The sequence below is a fragment of the Babylonia areolata genome, chromosome 16 (assembly GCF_041734735.1).
Source record: "Babylonia areolata isolate BAREFJ2019XMU chromosome 16, ASM4173473v1, whole genome shotgun sequence".
Classification (NCBI taxonomy): Eukaryota; Metazoa; Mollusca; class Gastropoda; order Neogastropoda; family Buccinidae; genus Babylonia; species Babylonia areolata.
Window position 1 is genome coordinate 27,895,755 of NC_134891.1, and position 19,630 is coordinate 27,915,384.

General features: G+C 42.1%; 1 protein-coding gene across 1 annotated transcript in view; it reads right to left on the reverse strand.

The window, feature by feature from the left end:
* Positions 1 to 697: 697 nt before the first annotated feature.
* LOC143291289 (NPC intracellular cholesterol transporter 1-like) overlaps positions 698 to 19,630 on the reverse strand; it is a 62,856-nt gene continuing 43,923 nt past the window's right edge. The window contains exons 19-26 of the mRNA XM_076601135.1: positions 16,652 to 16,773; positions 13,883 to 14,009; positions 11,665 to 11,723; positions 9,969 to 10,137; positions 9,056 to 9,287; positions 8,409 to 8,522; positions 7,462 to 7,624; positions 698 to 3,777 (exon numbers count right to left, since the gene is read on the reverse strand). Coding sequence (XP_076457250.1) covers positions 3,647 to 3,777; positions 7,462 to 7,624; positions 8,409 to 8,522; positions 9,056 to 9,287; positions 9,969 to 10,137; positions 11,665 to 11,723; positions 13,883 to 14,009; positions 16,652 to 16,773 — 1,117 coding nt within the window. The 3' untranslated portion in view covers positions 698 to 3,646. The remainder of the gene's footprint in view (positions 3,778 to 7,461; positions 7,625 to 8,408; positions 8,523 to 9,055; positions 9,288 to 9,968; positions 10,138 to 11,664; positions 11,724 to 13,882; positions 14,010 to 16,651; positions 16,774 to 19,630) is intronic.

A 19,630-nucleotide genomic window follows, 5' to 3' on the forward strand; every position in this document is an offset into this window, starting at 1 on the left:
GGGAGGGCGCAGATGGGGGCGGCAGAGAAAGAGCTGGTCCGACAACGTCAAGGAATGGACCAAAATGACGATGCCAGATCTCCTCACGACAGCTGCCAACAGAACGGCGTGGCGAGCTATGTGACATCTTCCTCATGTCCCCCCAACGACCCCAGCGGTCGAGGGAATGAGTGAGTGAGTGACAGGAAAATAACAGTCTGTTCATCAGTTGTCAGCATGTTTCGTATCACTGCCAACATGTGACATGTTACACACAGACAGAGAGGTATATTAGTAAATAATTAATGAAAGCATCAGAGTGATTGCATCATCCACTTCAAACTAATAATCATCAAAAGTGTATCATGTCATCCTTCTTGAACAAACCATCCAAGTTATCATGTCAATTTCTTGAGCTAAAAAACCCAAAAAAAAAACACAACAAGAACAAGCATCAAAGACACCCTCTCATCCTCTTCTTCAAGAGCAAGCATATTTTGAAACGAATCGCACATTGATAAAATACACAACACGAAAACATGACAAAGTGTTCTTGCTATATATACACTCAACACAAACTGCACTGTTTATACTGATCCCTTGAATCATCATTTACATCATGTCACATCTACCTGCTAACATGCATGCAACAACACACACACACAAACACATAAAATAACACACACACACACAAAATCTTCAAAACTGTAAAGAGTCCAAGATTTCCAAACTTTATTGAAAACTGTCTCTCGTTTGTCCAAAATGTAAAAAGAAAAAAAAATATTCAAATATACAAGTTTTGCAATTTCTTTGGGTATGTGCAAAAAAAAAAAAAAGAGAAAAAAAAGATAAAATCTTTCCTCTCTTAAACCATTTCCTGCGGTGTCATCATCTACAGAAGCTCAGTTGTCCTGTGACTTGCACTGGCTGAAAGACCTACAATGGAATTCTGATCGGCAATCTTTGGGGGGGAGGGAAAGGAAATTGTTTCAGTTTCACTTTCAGTTTCAAACAGCTGTCAAAGTGTGCAGGCTGACCCATACCTGCTACACCACATCTGTTATTACAAACAAACAAAAAAATAAACAAAAAAAGCCAAAAACAGGAGCAGACGCACAACCATAGTGTGAACCCAATGTGTCAGGTGAGGCATTGAGGTATGCAGTTTTTTGGGGGTTTTTTTTGTTTTTTTTTAGTATTTTCTCCTTTGAATTGCTGGAACAGATTTACTACTGTCCAGTTCATGATAAAGCCAGAATATCAAACAGCTGCCAACTGACATTGCCGGAATCAGTAGGACTTGAATTAGCTCTGGTTCAACAGAAAATCATGTTTTTTTGTTTTTTTTTCGCTTTCATAATAATTTTTATAATGTGATTGTGGGTAGAGTAGGGTAGGGTGGGTAGGGGTGGGGTGGAGATCACATACACATACAAACACGGAGACACACACACACACATGGAGACACACACACACAAAATCAAAAACTTAAACACATACACGCACAGACAGACAGACACACACACACACACGCCAACAAACAGAAGACTGTTTTCCAGGTGGGCCTTGATGCTGAAGTCACAGAGACAAACACAGACACCAGCCTCCACAGTTTGGTGGGGGGTAGATTTTTGGTTTTTTGTTCGTTTTGTTTTTTGTTTTGTTTTGTTTTCAATCAATCAGTGTCACGTTCACATCTTACAAATCACTCATGAGGCAAGTCCAAGGCCACACACTAGGTGCGAGAACCAACTGTGAGACAAGACAAAACAAGACAAAGACCAGACAGGACAGGACAAGACAAGACAAAACAAGACTGGACAGGACAGGACAGGGCAGGACAAGACAATATCAGACCAAACCAAACCAAATTTCTGAATTACCCAGGATTATAGATAAGCCAATTTGTACATCATTTTTATTTTTGTACATACACATCCCTACAAACAAACAAAAAAAAGAAGAAAAAAAAAGAAAAACAAAGTGTGATAGGCAGAGAAGAAAAAAAAAAGAAATAGTACATTGCTGTTGGGTTGTTTTGGCTTCTTCTTTTTTTTTTCTTTTTTTTTTTTAACATCCAGCCCTCAAAAAATAGAGAGATCCATTCAGAGAGAAAAAGAACATTGTGAGCGAGAGACATATCTCAACACAAAACACACTCTTTGCCAGTGTGATTGTTTAATTCTCTCTCTTTTTTTCTCTCTCTCACTCTCTCTTTTATTTCTTTCCAGTAACCAGTACACAGCATTTCATCAATACAATTTCCACATCACTTTTGTTCTTGGTTTTATTAGTATTTTGTCCACACACACACATACAAAAAAAAAAAAAAATTGTGACAGCATTCATACTTATAATTCTTTTAAACAGGAACCTTCAAAATTAAAATAAATAAATAATTCTTTTTTGAAAAAAAAAGAAAGAGGGGTGGGTGGGGGGGATGGAAAATCTTCCCCTGAGTATCAGAACTAGATTATTGCTGCAGAAAAAAAAAATCTCCAAAGGTTAATAAATTTTTTTTCTAAATTAAAAAGAAGGAACAAAAATGGAACCGGCATCAAAGTATGGAAGAGTATACGACAGAAAATATGATAAATGTAGTTAGTGTGTGTGTGTGTGCCTCTGTGTGTGTCTGTGTGTGTGTGTCTCTGTGTGTGTGTGTGTCTGTGTGTGTGTGTGTGTGTGTGCCTCTGTGTGTGTGTGTGTGTGTGCCTCTGCCTGTGTGTGTGTGTTTGTGTGTGCATGTGTGTGTGTGTGTGTGGTGTGTGTGTGTGTGTGTGGTGTGTGTGCATGTGTGTCTGTGTGTGTGTGTGCGCATGTGTGTCTGTGTGTGTGTGTGCGTGTGTTTGTCTCTGTGTGTGTGTGCGTGTGTATGTGTGTGTCTGTGTGTGTGTTTGTGTGTGCCTCTGCCTCTGTGTGTGTGTGTGTGTGCGTCTACCTCTGTGTGTGTGTTTGTGTGTGCATGTGTGTGTGTGTGTGTGTGTGTGTGTGCCTCTGTGTGTGTGTGTGTGTGTGTGTGTGCCTCTGCCTGTGTGTGTGCCTCTGCCTCTGTGTGTGTGTGTGTATAAAAGACAGCTTCATGATTTTCAGCAATTTTCCTTTCCCACCTTCTCTTCTCCAGGTATTCCACAAAAAAAAAAAAAAAAGGTCTTCAGTTGGGACCTCATCCCTCGTGAAATCACGGACGGGAGAGAGAGAGTGAAAGAGAGAGAGAGAGACAAAGACAACATCAACAACAAAAAAAAGTTATTTGTTCTACAAGAAAACACTCCTCCTCCAAAAGCTTTAACCACCATCTTGTCAAGCTGAAAAAACAAAAAAAATTACAAAAAAAACCCAACCCAAAATAAGAAAGACTTTCTTCTTTCTTGACATCCTTAAATCACACACAAAAAAGAAAAGATCAACAACAACCAACACTAATGGTTGCACACATCTGTTCCATACCAGCAAGCAAAAGAGAAACACTTATGAGGGCAGAAGGTTTGCACAGGACGGTGGAAGGAAGGGGGGGGTTGGCTGATGGGGAAAAGGGAGAAAGAGGAAGGGAGTTTTGAGTGGCTGGAAGCTTTTGGGGGCTGGGGCGGGGGAGAGAGTTTGGAGGTGGGGAGAGGGTGTGGGGGTACAGGAGGGAGCTGTGGGTGGGATGGGGGGGGGGGGGGAGAGCTCAGGAGCGCAGGCTGTTGTAGCTGGGGGGCGGGCGGTCCCCGCTGCCGTCCATGGCCGGGGTGTTGACGGGGTCGTCCCTCTTCTGCTCCTGCTGGGCCATGAACACCTTGGCTTTGTTCACCGGGGGACCTGGGTGGTTGGGGGAGACATCACACACACATTAGTGAGCACACACACACACACACACACACACACAATCAGTGAGCACACACACCCACACACCCACACAGACACACACACAATCAGTGAGCACACACACACACACACAATCAGTGAGCACACACACACACACACACAATCAGTGAGCACACACACACACACACACACAACCAGTGAGTACACACACACACACACACACACACACACAATCAGTGAGTACACACACACACACACACACAATCAGTGAGAACACACACACACACACACACACACACACACACACACACACACACACACAATCAGTGAGTACAACACACACACACATCAGTGAGTGAGGACAAACATACATACATACACACACACACAATCAGTAAGCACACACATGCACACACACACATCAGTTAACACACACACACATACACACACATACAACACACACAATAATGAGGATAAACATACACACACATACACAAATTACATACAAACACAAAAACATATAGATGTGTAGATATATTTAGAGAGAGAGAGAAGGAGAGACAGAGAGAGAATGAGAGAAAGAGAGAGAGAGGCAGACATACAGAGAGAGAGACATATATTCGCATCAGTAAACACACACATACTTGCACAAGCACACATACATTCAAACACAACGGTCAGTTTCTCAACAAATGTGCTGGATATATAACCATTTACAAGTTTTGCTGAACAAGAAGTCCAAATTTAGAAACGCTGATAATACTGATGGTCAGTCTTCTGTGTTAAATATACAATCATGTACAACAGAGCAAACCCCTCATGAACATTTCAAAAGTCATGTCAGGTTATATAACTCACATATCTTATACTCAATTCAGCTGGTTTTACTATTTACTGTTGGGAGATTACAACTCATATACTTTATACACAGCTTGGTTGGTTCTACCCTTTACTTTTGATAGGTTATAATTCATGTATCTTATTCTCAGTTTGGTTGGTTCTACCCTTTACTTTTGATAGGTTATAATTCATGTATCTTATTCTCAGTTTGGTTGGTTTTACCCTGTACTGTTGATAGGTTATAATTCATGTATCTTATTCTCAGTTTGGTTGGTTCTACCCTTTACTTTTGATAGGTTATAATTCATGTATCTTATTCTCAGTTTGGTTGGTTTTACCCTGTACTGTTGAGAGGTTATAACTCACATATCTTATTTTCAATCTGGCTGGTTTTACCCTGTACTGTTGAGAGTTTATAACGCACGTATCTTATTCTCAATTTGGCTGGTTTTACCCTGTACTGTTGAGAGTTTATAACGCACGTATCTTATTCTCAATTTGGCTGGTTTTACCCTGTACTGTTGAGAGTTTATAACGCACGTATCTTATTCTCAATTTGGCTGGTTTTACCCTGTACTGTTGACAGGTTATAACGCACGTATCTTATTCTCAATTTGGCTGGTTTTACCGTGTACTGTTGAGAGGCCATAACTCACATATCTTATTCTCAGCTTTGGCTGGTTTTACCCTGTACTGTTGAGAGGTTATAACTCGCGTATCTTATTCTCAGTTTGGCTGGTTTTACCCTGTACTGTTGAGAGGCCATAACTCACATATCTTATACTCAGCTTTTGTTGCTTTTACCGTTTACTGTTCAATCTATATAAACCTTTTCTTATCCACAGGCTTTCATGGCAAAATAAATATGGTTCTGATTCGGAGTCACACTAACAACCTCTCCCCCCCATTCCCCACCCCTCTCCCGGGGGTTTGTTCCAGTGTACCTTTTATCAACCTGCGTGCTAGCTGAATCCGTAATATTAACTTCAAGTTTGTATTTTGTATTTCTTTTTATCACAACAGATTTCTCTGTGTGAAATTTGGGCTGCTCTCCCCAGGGAGAGCGCGTCGCTACACTACAGCGCCACCCTTTTTTTTTTTTTTTTTTTTTTTTTACATTTTTTCCTGCGTGCGGTTTTATTTGTTTTTCCTATCGAAGTGGATTTTTCTACAGAATTTTCCCAGGAACAACCCTTTTGTTGCCGTGGGTTCTTTTACGTGCGCTATGCTGCACACGGGACCTCGGTTTATCGTCTCATCCGAATGACTAAGCGTCCAGACCACCACTCAAGGTCTAGTGGAGGGGGAGAAAATATCGGCGGCTGAGCCGTGATTTGAACCAGCGCGCTCAGATTCTCTCGCTTCCTAGGCGGACGCGTTACCTCTAGGCCATCACTCCACACCTTTGTGTACCTCTGTAAGTGAAGAGAGTAATCACTGATAATTGCTGTTCAATCATTCATTACCCCTCCCCACCCCCCCAACCCCTTCCCTCCAACCCAACCCACAACTTGACACCCCCTCCACCACTCCCTGATCTGTATGCATCTGTGATCTTCTTCTTCTTCTGCGTTCACTCGTATGCACACGAGTGGGCTTTTATGTGTATGACCGTTTTTACCCCGCCATGTAGGCAGCCATACTCCGTTTTCGGGGGTGTGTGTGCTGGGTATGTCCTTGTTTCCATAACCCACCAAACGCTGACATGGATTACAGGATCTTTAACATGTGACTTGATCTTCTGCTTGCAAATACACACTAAGGGGGTTCAGGCACCAGCAGGTCTGCACATATGTTGACCTGGGAGATCGTAAAAATCGCCACCCTTTACCCACCAGGCGCCGTCACCGTGATTCGAACCCGGGACCCTCAGATTGACAGTCCAATGCTTTAACCACTCGGCTATTGCACCCATCAAGCATCTGTGATGATTTGGGTGTGTTTCTCGTGATACCTGCTTCCCTGGTGTTTATTTCTGACAGTGAGTGAATGAGATGTGCTTTGTTTTGCTGTGATTTGCACCTGTGTGATTTGAGACTGTGATGGGGATGGTGTGCCTGTGTCGATTTACTTATCTTTTTTTTTTTATGTCAGTAAGTCTTACATATCTCTATTTTAGTCAATGTCATGTGAAACTGTGTTGACTTTGTACATATTTCACGACACTTAAGTCTTAAATTTGTGTATTTCATTGCAAAGCGCGGTGAGCCCCATCTGAGATGGGGGGTACTGCACCATATAATCCTGCATTTTATTGACTCACTAGTGTAAACAAAGTGAGTCTATGTTTTAACCCGGTGTTCAGTTGTCTCTGTGTGTGTGTGTGTATGTGTGTGTCTGTGTGTCCGTGGTAAACTTTAACATTGACATTTTCTCTGCCAATACTTTGTCACTTGACACCAAATTTGGCATAAAAATAGGAAAAATTCAGTTCTTTCCAGTCATCTTGTTTAAAACAATATTGCACCTCTGGGATGGGCACAAAAAAATAAAAAAAAGAAGCCTAATTATATGCAAACTGCATTTACTGTTATATTAATATTTTTTGTATTCTCTAAACTTGGCACTTTGACCTCTTATTCTGACATAACAACAAGAGGAGTCATTATTATCATTTTTTTTGTTCAAACAGGAACTTCTTTTGCTAAGCATGGAATTTTTATTTATTTTGCAAACGTTTTTGGTGCAGATAGTAAAAAAGGGAAATTACTCTGTGTAATTAATGCTAGGGGACTTAATTTATCACGAGTCTTGAAGGCCTTGCCTCTCTTGTTAATATTATCATCATCATTAACCCCCACACCCCCCCACAGCCCTCCTTGGCCCCTCCCTCCGTACCGATGTAGCTGAGCATGACAGGCAGGAAGATCAGGCCGTGGCTGGCACCGAAGAAGACGATGCCCAGGTACATGCGGAAATAGAACACCTGGAACAGCTGCGACTTGGAGAAGGCCAGCACGATGATGCCGCCCAGCTTGGTCAGCGTGATGCCGCTCAGCACCTGTTGTTGTACGACAACACCACCACCACCACCATCGTCATCACTGTTGTCGTTGTCGTCATCATCATCATCACTATCATCATAACCCATCATCCACACATCATTGTCAACATCGCTGTCGTCACCTTCATCATTAATATCATTGTCGTCATCATCGTTGTCGTCGTCGTCACCATCATCATTATCGTCGTTAACTTCACCATGACTGTGATCATTACACCATCATTGTCATAATTACTGTTATCATCACATCCATCATCATCATCATAGTCATCATGACTGTTACCATCATCAGCGACACAATCATCACCATCACCGCACACACCACCCACATCACCATCACGAACACCATCACGAACACCATCACCACCACCACCATCATCATCAATCAACATTATTACCACCACCATCATCATCACCTTCACCATCAACATCACCGCCAACACCAACACCACCTCTGTCATCATCATCATCACCACCATCGTCATCAGCATCACCGTCATCATGAAGACGACACATTACCAACAGCACAGGCACAAAATAATTTACAAGACGAACTCTACACACCCAGGAAATTCCCCCAAAAGCGCTTTTTTTTTCTTCTTTCTTTTTCTAGTTTTTCACACACACACACACACATGCACACACGCACTCATGCACAAACACACATGCACAACAAGTACACACATGCAAACACACACACACACACACACACACACACCACACATAAAAACAACCCCTCCCTCACCCCTCCCAACACCTCCACCCATCCCTCTACACATACCGAGCTGCCCATGTGGGCCAGAGCCTCCTTGGCTCTCTCCTTGCGAGTGGGCAGCGTGCTGACAGCGAAGGCCCGCGTGATGTGAGAGCAGAACTCCACAGAGATGCCAATGGCCTGAAACACAGGGGGCGGGCGGGGGGGAGGGAGGGAATCAAGAACCAGAACCACACTGACCTCATCCACACATCAGCAGGGTTTGTTTTACCACTGTTTGGTTTTACAAACCCAGCCGACCCACAACAGAGCCGTATCAAGGCTGAAGACTCTTTCTTCCTCCTCCTCCTCATTCTTGTTTTTCTTCTTCTTTTACTTCTTCTTCTGACAATCAAACATAGTTATCATCATCATTTTCTTTTCTTTTCTTCTCAGTCATTATCATCGTCGTCATCATCATCATCATCATCACCATCATAAGCATTATCATTATTATCATCATTATCAGAGTTCAAGCATGTTACAAACACCCACTATCATTACCACCACTATTACCATTATCATTACCATCACCATCATCATCATCATCATGCTGGAGGGACCATGGTAAGGTTGACGAGGGACACGGCGTTGAGGGAGATGTCCCACAGGAACATCACAATCATCATCATTATCATCATCATCATCATCATCATGACACTGAAAGGACTGACCATGATGAGGTTGACGAGGGACACGGCGTTGAGGGAGATGTTCCACTGGAACATCAGGCCCAGCAGGTTGCAGAGGATCATGCAGATGGTCAGGACCACCATCGCGGCCGAGTACAGATCACAGCCCAGCAGCACGAAGGTCACCACGAAGATGGCCGCCAGGCAGATGCCCAGGTTCTTCATCGTGTCGTCCACGATGGTCAGGTACTGCTCATAGAACACGTAGAACACGCTGCACACAGAACAACACACATAGCGACAAATAATAAATATAAATGAAGAATTAAAAAATGAATCTAAAAAATAAAATAAAAACTTCAAGAAATCAAGCGTATGTTTATCTGTAGGGGAGTGGAGGAAGGGGGCGGCGGCGGAGGGGTGGGGGTGGGGGCAGCAGGTGTGGGTGTGGGGGGTAGGGGTCAGAGAGAGACAGGTTCACCCCCCCCCCCCACCCCCTCCCAGAGCAATAAAATCAAAACAAACAGAACAACAAAAAAACAAACCTCCCCAAAGCCCCCACGACCCCTCCCCCAAATAAAAACCTAACCATACAATCAGAACACCCCCCCCCCCCCCCCCCCGCACCATCCCCCCGCGCCCCACCCCACCCCACCCCCCGAAAAAAAAAAAACAAAAAAAACCCACCACCACCACCACCTCACCATACAATCAGAAGCAAGGTGTAGGGGGTGTTTTTTTTTTGGGGGGGGGGGGGGGTTTCATTTGTAAGGAAAGACCTAAAAAAAAGAAAAAAAAAAGAAAAGAAAAAAGACTGCACCCCCCCACCCAAAAAAACCAAAACCCAACAAATCACGTATCCATACATTTAGAAACAAGTAGTATTTTTTTTTTTTTTTTTTTTTTACCCGTAATGAAAACACCTCCTTGTTTGTTGTTTGTTTTTTCTTCCTACCTGTAAGGGAAGACCTCCTGCAGGTGGGGATCGAAGGAGTCAGACAGGGACAGGTTCATGTCGACCAGGGTGGCCGTGATGTTGGCACTCATGTCCCGGGCGTGGCGCAGGGCGTCGATGTAGTCGCCGGACGTCTTCAGCACCGTGTGGTACGTCATGAAGTATGTGGCTGCACACACACACACAGAGAAATGACACACACACACACACACACACACACATAGAAATGATACACACACACACACACACACACATAGAAATGATACACACACACACACACACACACACACACACACATAGAAATGATACACACACACACACACACACACACACACAGAAATGATACACACACACACACACACACAGAGAAATGATACACACACACACACACACACACACACACACACAGAAATGATACACACACACACACACATAGAAATGATACACACACACATAGAAATGATACACATACACACACACATAGAAATCACACACACACACACAAAACAAAAACAGTTTGTTTGTTGTTTTTGTTTTGTTTTCTTCACTCGACAGATAAAAGTAAAAGGTACACAATCAGGGAGGGCGGGAGGGAGGGAGAGAGAGAGCAGGGGAACGAACGAACCAATGAACAAGTCTTTTTCTGTGCGAGAGGGAAAAATGGAATAAGCACAAACGGCTCCTTTTCATCCGGTCCTCATGAAAAGTGAAAATACAACAAACACTCAATACAAAAGCATAACACCGCATGAATAAATTTCAGAGGGAGAGAGAGAGAAAGTTCAGTTCAGTTGTATCAAGGAGGCGTCACTGCATTCGGACAAATCCATATACGCATCGGAGCCACTATATCTGCTAAGCAAATGCCTGACCAGCAGTGCTGCGTAACCCAACGGAGAGACAGAAAGAGAGACAATCTGGCACTTTGACATCCTGCTGACATCTGCAAAGTTCTAATGTCAACGGGGTCAAGATTTTCCGTCAAAAGTATCAAATCAAAGATATCACAGTAACACACAGTAAAATAAATAAAATGCCTGAAAAGGTACCCGAGACATTTAACATGAGAAAGAGAGAGACAGAAAGAGAAAAAGAGAGTGAGAGAGAAATAGAGTGAGACACAGAGAGAGAAAGAGATACGGATACGGATGATTTATTCAATAAGCCATGGCCCCTTATGAAGGGGGTACAGTAATCAGTAATTCACAAAAATAAAGGCATACTACCAACAATACACGTCAGTAATGTTCAACTACATGCTGATAATACACAACAAATAATAATTAACTACATAATGCATTGCGTATTTTAAACGCTTTATACAAGTAAACAGCAAACTGTTTTATAATAGAGAGAAAGAGAGAGAGAGAGAGAGAGAGAGAGAATGAAACACAAGCCCCAATTCACACACACACAAAGTCCCCTCCTGTTCCCAACACACAGAGATGTAACAGTACACATCAAACACAAACCCCAGTTCACACACACACACAAAGTCCCCTCCTGTTCCCAACACACAGAGATGTAACAGTACACATCAAACACAAGCCCTCCCTCACAACGACACAGGTTCTCCTGTGTCCACAGACAGACAGATAAGGACACGGGGAGGGAAAGAGAGGGTGGTGGGGGCAAGTGGGGAAGGGTGTGGTGGGGGAGAAACACACACACACACACACACACACAGTCTCCTTACCTCCCACACGGGTGTAGTTGTCCAAGAGTTGTACCCCCTGACCATAGGCAGCGTGACCTCTGCACACACACACACAGAAACACATCCACACATTGTAAAAATCACTCTCTCTCTCTCTCTCTCTCTCTCCCCACTAAATAATTTGAAAAATTCAGTTACTAAATTGCAATTAAAGGTTAATCTTGATAAAAGTAATATCACTGTTTTTAGAAAGGGGGGATATTTGGCAGCAAGAGAAAGGTGGGTTTACTATGGCATTGTTCCACCAGTTGTTAACTCTTTCCATACGAACGGCGAAAGAGACGACGTTAGCAGCGTTTCACCCCAATTACCATCATCAAAATATTACAAGCGGAAGGCTCTTACACTGAAGACGTGAATGTTGACAAAGAATACCACAATTCTGATGACGGAAGCTAAAGGTTGGGTCACTCAGACACCCACTGGACATCCGAGGGGTCTGTGTAGAGGAGAAGAGAGGACTGGCCGTACTGAGTGAGTTAATGCTTACAAATACCTTGACATTGTATTCTCTACTTGTTTGAGCTTTGTAGCTGCATGCAGAGACTTTGTCTGGTAGAGCAAAGAATGCACTACCGCAAGTTATGAAGAAACTTTTTTTTTTGTTGAACAATACATTTCTGGACATTTTTATTACAATTTTTGTCCTGCACTGAATGATCTCCGTTCAAAACATACTCCAAAAGAAGTATTATGAAAATCCATGTTTGTCTTGATTATGTTTGTTGATGGCATCTACTGATGTTAGCACTATTCGAAACCTGGCATGGTATCTGTGTAGAGCTTTTAAGCTCAAGGACAGAGTATTGTCTTAGTTTCATCTCAGCCATTCAATCATGTGTGTGTGTGTGTGCGTGGGTGTTAGTGTGTGTTGGAGTGCAACAGTTGTAGTACTGATAGTATGCTACTTTATGACTTTTATGCATTGTGTTTTTTTTTTAATAATATTAATGATTTTGTTTTATGTTTCTACTACTTTTTATATGCTTTCTTGTTTCACTTTAGGTACTGGATTGTAAAGCGCTTTGAGCTTGCTTATGCTTGTATTACGGCGCTATATAAAAATAAATTATTATTATTATTATTATTATTATTATTATATTTCTTTATTAACCTGAGAAATCAGATGTATAAACACTGACAGTCATGAGGACATTTGCAAATTCTGTTGTTGCCCCTTGCTCATGTGGGGCTGTGTCCTTGAATGAATAAATCATCTCAGTCTCAGTCGCTCTCTCTCTCTCTCTCTCATTACCATATTCATATACATTATTGTCATGAATGCAGGTATCTCTCCATCTCTCTCCCTCTCTCCATCTTTCTCTCTCTCCCTCTCTCTCTCTCTCCATCTCTTTCTCTCTCTCTCTCTCTCTCCCTCTCTCTCTCCATCTCTTTTTCTCTCTCTCCCTCTCTCCATCTCTCTCCCCCTCTCTCTCTCTCACTCACTCACTCTCTCTCTCTCATTACCATATTCATATACATTATTGTCATGAATGCAGGTATCATGATTATGTACTTGTAAATGCTACTGTGCAATTGAGTGTATTTGAATTTCATGTATGTTTTTCTATAACCTTTTGTTATCTTGTGAACATTTTGGTTTCATTTCTTTTTGCTCTGAGGGCTGGATGTAAAAAAGCGTATGCATGCTTATTCCACTTTCCGCATCAAAAAGATTCGTTCGTTCGTTCATTCATTCTCTCTCTCTCTCTTCCTCTATCTCTCTCTGTCTTCCCCTCCCCCGTCTCTTTGTTCTTCATTCATTCTCTCTTTCAGCGACCCTCTGCTCTGCCCCTCCCCTCCCCTCCCCTATCATTCCCCAGGAAGACTGCGCTTCATTCACCGTTGTGAACACACACCCAGCACCTACAAAAGGAAAGCATGTAAAGACCTGCAGGATCAAACTCACACACTGCCCCTTCACACACCCCACCACCCTCCACACACACAGGGAGTGTACAAAGAAAAAAAAACAAAGGGAAAAAAAACACACACACACACACGCACAGAGAAAAATGCACTCCTCCCCTTTCCCCCCACCCCTCTCCAAAACTCCCCCCCAACGCCAACGCCAACAGTCACACAAAACAACACATTCACAGTAAGAGAGGAGAAGAGAAACGGGAAAGAATTATTGAGATGTTTGCTGCTGTAAAGAGAAGGAGGGGAAAAAAAAGAAAAAAAAAAGGGAGCTCACCCTTTGGCGCACAGCGTCTCTGGGTTGTCCTTGAGGAACCAAGGGAGGAATTTCATGAAGTCCTGCTCCTGTGGTCGCCCGCCCACAAAATTTTGTACGTCGCACTTTACACAGTTAGGGTTCTTGGCTGCACAAAAAAAAAAAAAAAAAAAGGAAAAAGAAAAAAGAGAGAGAGAGATGACGTGGGATGCACAACTCAGCAAACAAGTCTGGTGAATGTTGATATACACGCCAAGGAAGAAGGAAAGAAAGGAAAGAATAATAATAATAATAATAATGGATACTTATATAGCACACTATCCAGAAATCTGCTCTAGGTGCTTTACAAAAACTCTCTGTTAACATAAAACATTACATCTATGTTACATACACACACCAAAATGTGACCACACACACACACACACACACACACACTGCATACATATATTTTAACAATACATGTGTATCTAACAGCTACCGTAACACATACGCACATATAGGCAGGCACAAACTTACATAAACGCACGCACACACAATACACATTCATATACATGCATGTAGTTATGTGCACATACATAATCATATGTATACACACATAGTCAAACACAGCTAACGCAAAGGAAGTGGACCTGCCACAATTGAACTTATTGCTGAGGGAAAAGGTGAGTTTTGAGACGAGATTTTAAAGATGCGAGGGAATCAGAATAACGGAGGTTATCAGGGAGCTTGTTCCACGTCTTTGGCGATTGAAAAGAAAACGATCTGTGTCCATAGGTTTTACTTCTGACGTGAGGTATCCTGAGAAGTTGAGTATCAGAGGAAGAACGGAGCTGGCGAGACGGGGTATAGATATGGATGAGTTCAGAAAGATACTTGGGGCCAGATCCGTTGACTGCAGAAAAGGTCAGAGTGGATAGCTTACAGTCTATTCGATCAGAAACAGGCAACCAGTGGAGAGACTGAAGGAGAGGAGAAACATGGTCCAATTTAGAAGCTCTGCAAATGAGTCTGGCAGCGTTATTCTGAATTCGTTGGAGTCTGTCTAACAGATATTTGGGAAGGCCGGCCAAAAGAGAATTGCAGTAATCCAAAAGAGGGAAGTGAGGAAAGAAATGGAGAGGAAGTAAAGGGAAGAAGAAAGAAAGCAGGAAAGGAAGGACATCACGAATGAAGAAGGGGGAAAATATGAAGAGAGGTAAGAAAGAAAAGGGTGGAAGGAAGGAAGAAAAAGAAGAGAGGAAAGAAAGAAAGAAAGAAAAATAGAAAAGAAAGAAAAAAAGGTTAAAAAAAAAAAAAAAAAAAAAAAAAAAGGAGAACAGACAGAAGAATGAACGAAGAAGAAAAAAGATAAAAATTAAAAAAAATGAAACAAAACATTTTTTTTTCAAAAAGGAAAGAAAGAAAAGAAAAGAAAAGAAAGAAGAAGGAAAAACAAAGAAAAACAGAAAAATTAAAAGAAAAAAAAAAGGAAACCAAACAGCACTAATTCACTCTTTGGGGGAAACAGGGGAGGAGTTTTGGGGGGAGGGGGGAGGGGGGAGGGGGGTTCAATCCATTTGGTTTGATACGCAGGGATGGAGGGGAGGGGGTGGGGGGGGGACATGCATTACGACTCTCCTCCTCCCTTTCTGTGGCAACTTCTTCTTCTTCTTCTTCGTTCGTGGGCTGCAACTCCCACATTCACTCGTATATGCACACAAGTGGGCTTTTACGTGTATATGACCGTTTTTAACCCCGCCACGAAGGCAGCCATACTCCGCTTACGGGGGGGGGGGGGGGGGGGGGGGGGGTGCATGCTGGGTATATTCTTGTTTCCATAACCCACCAAACGCCGACACGGATGACAGGGTCTTTAATGTGCGTATTTGATCTTCTGTGTGACGTATACACACGAAGGAAGGGGGTTTCAGGCACTAAGCAGGTCTGCACATAATGTTGACCCTGGGAGATCGGGGAAAAATCTCCACCCTTTCTTTACCCACCAGGCGCAAGTCACCGTGATTCGAACCCGTGACCCTCAGATTGAAAGTCCAATGTTTTTAACCACTCGGCTACTGCGCCCATCTGTGGCAAGTTTATTTTCCCCCCTGCTCCAAGTGAGCTGCATGCAATGCAAAAAAAACAAGAGAGGCAAGGCCTTCAAGACTCACTTGTGATACACTTAAAAAAAAAAAATCCAAGCTTTTTATGTACTGAGTATAATTTCAAAATGTAATGTTTAAGATGAGAAAGATCAGTTTAAAGCAAATTAACCCCCACTAGCATTAATTACAGAGTAATTTTCCTTTTTTACTATCTGCACCAAAACGTTTGCAAAATAAATAAAACTTCCATGCTTAGCAAAAGAAGTTCCTGTTTGAACAAAAAATGATAATAATGACTGCTCTTGTTGTTGGGTCAGAATATCAGATCAAACTGCCAAGTTTAGAGAATACAAAAAATATAACAGTAAATGCAGTTTGCATATAATTAGGCTTCATTTTTTTATTTTTTTGTGCCCATCCCAGAGGTGCAATATTGTTTAAACAAGATGACTGGAAAGAACTGAATTTTTCCTATTTTTATGCCAAATTTGGTGTCAACTGACAAAGTATTTGCAGAGAAAATGTCAATGTTAAAGTTTACCACGGACACACAGACACACACACACACACAGACAACCGAACACCGGGTTAAAACATAGACTCACTTTGTTTACACAAGTGAGTCAAAAAGGAAAACAGTTTTAATCTAAAAAAAAAAAAACCAAACAAGAAAACCACCAACAAATGAGAAACCCGGAGGACTCACAGGTGGCAGGGCAGAAGTCGTGGGTCACATTGTTGGAGCGACAGCAGGGTGGATTTCCACCCGGGGTGAGCCAGGAAAAGTAGTCATCCACCCAGGAGCTGGCCGGATGGGCGATGCGAGAGCTGCAACAATTTGGGGGTGTTCCAAGGTCAGCTGGGTTTTTTTGGGTTCTGATTGTTGATTTTTATTGTTGTTGTTTTTAATTCATCTTCAGATTTTCTTTACTCTTCTCAACAGTGAGAAAGGATCACTATTGTTGTGTTTTTTTCACCTCTGTGTGTGTGGAGGGGTGTGGGAGGGAGGGAGAGAGAGACAGACGGAGAGAGAGAGAGAGGGAGAGAGAGAGAGGTAGAGAGAGATAGAGAGACAGAGGTAGACAGAGAGACAGAGATAGAGGTAGACAGAGAGACAGAGCTAGACAGAGAGACAGGTAGACAAAGAGAGACAGATAGAGAGACAGAGGCAGGCAAAGAGACAGAGGTAGAGAGAGAGAGATAGAGAGACAGAGAGACCAAGGTAGAGAAACAGAGGTAGACACAGAGAGAGAGAGATAGACAGACAGACAGAGAGACAGAGGCAGACAGACAGACAGAGTGTGCATGAATACCAATGGTTAATTCAGCAAAAGGCCTTTGCCCCATAGTTCAGAGGGCATGTAAAGACATCTTCAATCCTATTAGAATCTTTCTTTTTTATGTAAAGACATCTTCAATCCTATTAGAATCTTTCTTTTTATGTAAAGTCATCTTCTTTTCTTTTTATGTAAAGACATCTTCAATCCTACTAGAATCTTTCTTTTTATGTAAAGACATCTTCAATCCTATTAGAATCTTTCTTTTTATGCAAAGACATCTTCAATCCTATTAGAATCTTTCTTTTTTATGTAAAGTCATCTTCAATCCTATTAGAATCTTTCTTTTTATGTAAAGACATCTTCAATCCTATCAGAATCTTTCTTTTTATGTAAAGACATCTTCAATCCTATTAGAATCTTTCTTTTTATGTAAAGTCATCTTCAATCCTATTAGAATCTTTCTTTTTATGTAAAGACATCTTCAATCCTATCAGAATCTTTCTTTTTATGTAAAGAAATCTTCAATCCTATTAGAATCTTTCTTTCCCCCCCTCACCCCCCCCACCCAAAAAAAAAAAAATCCTTGTGTCAGAGTAATTTCTCTTAACTTAAGTGCTTTCTTAAGATAAACACACAAGTTTTAGATCAGTATCTGCATTTGTAGAGACTACAGTGATAAGAGACTCTAGGGAGAGCTGGACAGTACAAGGTCTTCAGAGAAGAAGCCCCCCCCCCCCCCCCCCACATACCCCCCCCTACCCCTTCAGTCAAGCCCTCCGAGCCGCATCAGCAAACATACATTTTATCTACACGGCATGCAAAAACACTTGGGCCTACCTGCAACACAGTGTAACTGCTAAGATTAAGCCGACTGGTCCACTCAATGCTGTTTCAATGTAAACACACACACGATTAGCCGAGCATCATCACATGAGACCAAGGTTAGTAGTAACTGCCCTGGTCTCGTGTTGATCATCTTCTTCTTCGTTCATGGGCTGCAACTCCCATGTTCACTCGTATGTACAACACGAGTAGGCTTTTACATGTATGACCATTTTCACTTCGCCATGTAGGCCACGTGATCGATAGGTCCAGAGCGTCTGGGTAATGTTACAACAGGAAAGCATGTGACCATGCTACGCAGTCGAAAATGAACTCATCCGAACGATTTTCACGTTGGCGCAACGTCGGAACAAACTGCAATTGAGCGGTTAACAAAATATGGCTAAGTCATAACAGTTGGCATCTCTGGACACCAAAACAAAGATGACCCAAAAGAACAGGACCCAACCACTCCCTGGGATTGAGAGTCCCACGTTCTAGCAACAAAACCAAACCAGCGGACACCAAAAAAAATGGTGACCCGAGAAAACAGGATCTGAACACTCCTTGGAATTAACCCTCAAAGTGCTGGATATAATAAAACATACTTACAGAAATCATGCTTAAAACAAAGGGATAGTTTGCCTCCGCTACCTGTGCTCTGATTTGGGGCATTTGTATGCTTATCAGTAAGAATAAATAGGTAAACCTATACATTTTTGGAAAGTAGAATGAATGAAGAATCAGATAAAAGTAAGAAAAAGGCTGTACCTTCTATGTAGTTGGAGATATTCCATAGGATATAATTAACAAATTTTGCACACTTGTTTTCCAAAAACGTCAACCACAATGTTTATAGGTATTTTCACATCTTTTACAGAGTCAAAATCTCAAAATTGGAATTAAACTGTACAAAAAATGTTCTGGCTGCAGAATTATGATATGAATATAACTGAAACAATAAAATTATAAGCATTGTATTATTTATTTGAGACACACCCACCGACGCCACGCACGCGCACATCTACAATACTTTATGCAATCACAGGCAAAAACAGAAATAAATGTTTTCTTTTAGCTCATGTTGCTTTCAAAAGCAGCAAGAATGCTTTAAATCAAAATAATTTCCAGTTTTCTAGCTTGATTTGGTCAAGAAATCGCAATAGATCCATGCCTAACCCACTTTACCACCCCTCCCCACCCCCATCACCCACCCCCCAGTTTTTGTGACTGGAGACACAAAACTGAATGAACAACAAGCAAGCCAGCATGCCCAAGTGTCAAAATAACAAAGCCGTTTTCACCAGAATCCCTGTCAGCAAACGAATCATCACTAGTGACAAGGTCACTCATTTCCTGAGCTTTGTCAACTTGGTGTCACTCATTGTTTACAAAAAATACGAAGATCTGGACTTATAAACTCGGTCAAAGTTTGTGCAAACACAAGCAGGGAGGCAGTAACACCAGAACGAGGCAGTTTTACGAAGGCTGCCGAGTATAGCCGTATGATGTCGGACCTTATGTAAACAGAGCCACGATCGTGGCCCATCGCACTTTACCGGGAAAGCCACGATCGTGGCTCA